General features: G+C 35.0%; 1 protein-coding gene across 1 annotated transcript; it reads left to right on the top strand.

Annotated features, from left to right (window-relative positions):
* Nucleotides 1-953: 953 nt before the first annotated feature.
* On the top strand, nucleotides 954-3,329 carry LOC113475601. The gene is made up of 3 exons (XM_026839936.1): nucleotides 954-1,698; nucleotides 1,764-1,918; nucleotides 2,956-3,329. The coding sequence occupies exons 1-3, from the start codon at nucleotides 1,371-1,373 to the stop codon at nucleotides 3,067-3,069; spliced, it is 597 nt and encodes a 198-aa protein (XP_026695737.1). The 5' UTR covers nucleotides 954-1,370; the 3' UTR covers nucleotides 3,070-3,329.
* The last annotated feature ends 948 nt before the right edge of the window (nucleotides 3,330-4,277 follow it).

Below are 4,277 nucleotides of genomic sequence, written 5' to 3'. Positions count from 1 at the left end.
AACATTCTTTATGTCTATGCTGTGACCACGGACCTAGAAATGCATAGACCAAGTTTACAGGCAGTGATGTAGGACTGTATCGAACAGAAACTGCACCACACGGTGATATAAGTCTGAACCCGGTAAAGGAATTTTAATAGAACAACTAATTGGCATAAAATAGTAGAGTGGGGGAAGATGGGACACCTTTAACACATAATATCTAAATAGCCTGATCGTGTTTTAAACAATTAACAACGGTCTGTGGAAGTCGTGAAGGTATACGGTTTTATAATTCATTAAATGTTCTTTGTTTACTACTAAATTAAATTAGAAAACAAAATGAAAAGGTGTCCCATCTACCCCCACCCCGCCATATTAATTAATCCTTTTACTACAACGGTCGACTGGGCTCGATTAAAAACAAACCTGAAGTAACCAACAAAACGGGTTATAGTCGCCATTGGTGACTGTGAAGCAGTAGGCAGAATGTATTTATACATGTATTATAACTAATGAAACTTATGACGTATGAGGATTGAGTGATTGGTAAAGAATATGTGTAAATACGCTTTGTACAACTCCTGTATCATGTGTTTATTGTAAACACTAGTTAACGTTTTCGTCGCTTAAAAACGTTTGTTTTTATGAATTTTGACAAACCATAATCACGCAGTAATTAGGTAATGTTAGAAGTTAATATTATTCATATGATGTTCGCTATGTAAAGTGCATGAGGAAAGTAATCGTTAATTAATCGCTCATCGTGCGGTTTTAAATCTGAAAATTCAGTCTAAAAATTATAAATATATATTATGATTTAATTTCAATCAAGAAAATAAAGAAAAATGCTAGAATTAAGAATTGAGGTAAGTGCGGAAAAAAGTCACGAAAAAAACAACAACAACAACTACAACTGTTCGACGAAAAAGATCTATATGACCACTAACGTGCTCAATAATTGAAAGTTAAGTTATCTCTTTTTAAAAATAACACGGACAATATTGGGTAAAGGGTAAAGACGAGAATTTACAAAACAAGAACAATCGTTAAGGGAAAAGTAAAATTTATAACCAGAAAAGGGACGTATTAGTCTACACTACAGGTTGTCCTCACCAAACTAAATCCGTCATATTTTCGGCGTGCATTACCGAGAAGGATCTGTGACGTCAAATGACGTCAAACTTAAATAGCTCAGTGGGCGCCACCTGTATACGCATTCAGTTCTATTTTAAACGCGCAATAAAAACAGATTGTATGAACGTATACCTGTGAAACCTTACCCGGAAACTATATGGTGTACAAAACTATATAGGTAATATAGTAGGCTGGGGGAGGATGGGAAACCTTTTCATTCCGTTTATTGTTTAAAACAAGATCAGGATAATTGGATGTTATGTGCTAAAGATGTCCCATCTTTGCCCATTCTATTATTTGAATATCAACATAACAAGTTTGTCCTGAATAAACACATTTTTTATCAACATCTGTTTGGTCGAATTTTCAGTGTTGACAATCGTCGGTTGTACGTTTTTCGTGTGTTGGAAAAAGCTGGTTGTCTTCATAGCATCAAAGTTCAAGTTATAAACCAGTTCGATGAAGAACGTTTTACTTCGACCAACAATGGCTGCCATGCACGACTACGAAGTGGTGGACGTCGGCAGAAAGCTCCACCAGCATATAGACATTGTGAATGTTATGCGGGTAGATTACTATCAGGTAAACATTTTTGTGCGAACAATCAGTTACTGTATTAAACTTACACGAAAACTTACTCTTCAAAGTTTTTTCACCTTTAATGTACTGGCAACAAGAGGTACAGGGCGAAACTAATGAGACAGATTATCTACATACACGAACGCAAGTGCATGCGCCAAATTATACTACAGAAACTTCAAAAGTTCACATTGTCGACCATGCTCCGAGCACACTTGAGAACGTTAGTGAATATTTTTAGCTATAGAGTTTCAGTCGAACTTTCTATAAATGAATGAAATGTATTTATACTTGAGTGGCGAGACAATGATGACTGTTATAAGTTTTCACGTATGTAAATTTGTTTGTAATTATTTTGGTAGGATTATTCTATATCTTGCAATGTATGACTGACAATTTGAACAACTCATTAGGGATCACTGGGTTGGAGCAATTTCTGTTAAATGTATTGCCAAGGACACACATGTCTAATTTGGTAACAGCAGCACCGAGCCTCGACGCGCTACCTCTGGGCTATATATACATGTAGGCGGGCTGATAAATTTTTCCTCATTTTTTTGGGAGAAAATCGAACACAGTTTAAACAGTCTCTAGGTTTTTTTTTTAATTGATTTTCGAACAAATTTTTCATACATTATCTTGTTGTTATATCAATATACTTTGTATTTAACCTACCCAAGTATAATCTAATAAAGTTAAAAAAGCCCAATAAAGTTCGTCTATTAAAACCTACACAGCTTCAAAGTAGGGTAAAATTGGAGAAAAAATAAAAATATTTTATATTAATAGCATTCTGCAACTCGTGGTTAGCCCACTGAAGTCTGAATAGCTGTGCTAGTTTCTTTACCACCTTAAAGGCCTCGACCAACGAAAAATCATTTGTGTTAATAAAAATGCTCGAATGTGATCTAAGAGTGCCACCAAAGTTTCAAATAAGGAAACAGCTTCTAAAATATCGCGTGAAAAAAACGCGGGAGTAAAAAAATCGATTGTGCGAGTATGCCCCATTAATTTCATATATGGTGGGGTGGGATAAGATGGGACACCGCCTTTCGTTACAACGTCCCATTTTGTATATTATTTTTCTCACAAATTATATGAGACAAAATCAAATTGTACGAAATGTTTCAGCCTATTATATTAACCTATGATACTCGATTAATGGTTCAAACTCGCAAACTACAAAACTCGGGCGGCTTTAACATGATTTGAGCAAACATTTGTAAGTTAGCACCTTAATATTACGACTTTATTTTTCAGAAACAGCCAGCACGACAGAATATGGCCAGCACGACAGCGAATGATAAGTCCGTGTTCGCAATAATCTTACTTGCTATCATTTTTATACTGTTTATCTTCTTTCAAAAAGCCTGAGTGGTGACATGTATAGGAAAATGTTCAAATCTTATCAAACGAGAATATTTTGAAAGAGGTATACGGTCTTGTACGAAAAACTGATGTATATGTTTCTGTTTAAAACTCTGTTAGAACACAATAACGTGGTATGACCACAGCACTTACAATCATTGATTTATATTTTGTAAATTTAGCTCACTCGTACAATCATATAATCAAATAAACGTATAGTAGAATGGGGGAAGATGGGACACCTTTTCATTCTATTTTCTCGTACATTTTGGTAGTAAACAAAGAACACTCAAAGAATTATAAAACCTTGTCCTCGCGACTTTCATAGACTGTTGTTAATTGTTTAAAACAAGACCAGGATATTAGGATATTGTGTGCTAAAGGTGTCCCATCTTCCCCCGCCCTACTAAACAATAGTATACTGAAGTGATATAGCTGTTTGCTTCAGTATACTATGGTGATAAATCAGACTTCAGTATACTGTTGTCATACATCAGAACATACACTGCTTGTAGGGTATACAGTTACTGTAGGCGTGTAATAGCTGTTTGCTTATTAGGATATGATACTAATCTTGTGCACAAACCTCGATTTCACAAACATGTAGGAGATGTGTTATTTGTTTCATGCAGCCAAGGTAAAGGATTACTGACAAAATGTGCATTAATGGTATGATTAACTTGTTTTTAAGAAACAAGCAGACTTTTAATATAACGATGCAGTTCACAGCTTTCGCGTTATAAACGTGTGTTTTCTTCTGTTGTGTAGTATTTCATTTTTTAAACCCCACCGCATTTGCAAGGAATAAAAGTGCATATTTCTGACATTAAAACATGTTATGCATTCTTTGATTACATTTAGATAATGTATTTGTGATTATGATATGCCAGCCATCAGTAACAGCACAAGAACATGCTAGAAACCACTTTCGTCCAAACGAATAGAACATTCTTATATAGTTAAATGTGAAAATCAAGTGGCGTTAACCGCGATTTCATGATGTTTTAGCGAGAATAATCTTTGTTAATCGGTCACACCTTATATCAGTGGTGTGCGAAACTACGCGTACACACGTTTAAACTTTTATTATAACAACAAAATGCATGACAACTTATCTACATTGTCTTTCGTAGCGTACGGAGATTGCCTTTCTACAGTAAAGGAGTTTACTGAATTTTGCAAGAGCGAAGCGCGGACCGTTTAGATTAAATAAA

This window comes from Ciona intestinalis, unplaced genomic scaffold, assembly GCF_000224145.3.
Source record: "Ciona intestinalis unplaced genomic scaffold, KH HT001074.1, whole genome shotgun sequence".
Lineage (NCBI taxonomy): Eukaryota > Metazoa > Chordata > Ascidiacea > Phlebobranchia > Cionidae > Ciona > Ciona intestinalis.
This window is presented reverse-complemented; position numbering and strand designations above follow the sequence as displayed.

What these genes read in the sequence shown, in the direction of transcription:
- LOC113475601 (XM_026839936.1), top strand. Translation starts at nt 1,371, where the DNA reads ATGTTATGTGCTAAAGATGTCCCATCTTTGCCCATTCTATTATTTGAA. An exon ending in TGCGGGTAGATTACTATCAG is followed by an intron (nt 1,699 to 1,763) that starts GTAAACATTTTT and finishes TACTCTTCAAAG; the next exon opens with TTTTTTCACCTTTAATGTAC. An exon ending in CTCCGAGCACACTTGAGAAC is followed by an intron (nt 1,919 to 2,955) that starts GTTAGTGAATAT and finishes TTTATTTTTCAG; the next exon opens with AAACAGCCAGCACGACAGAA.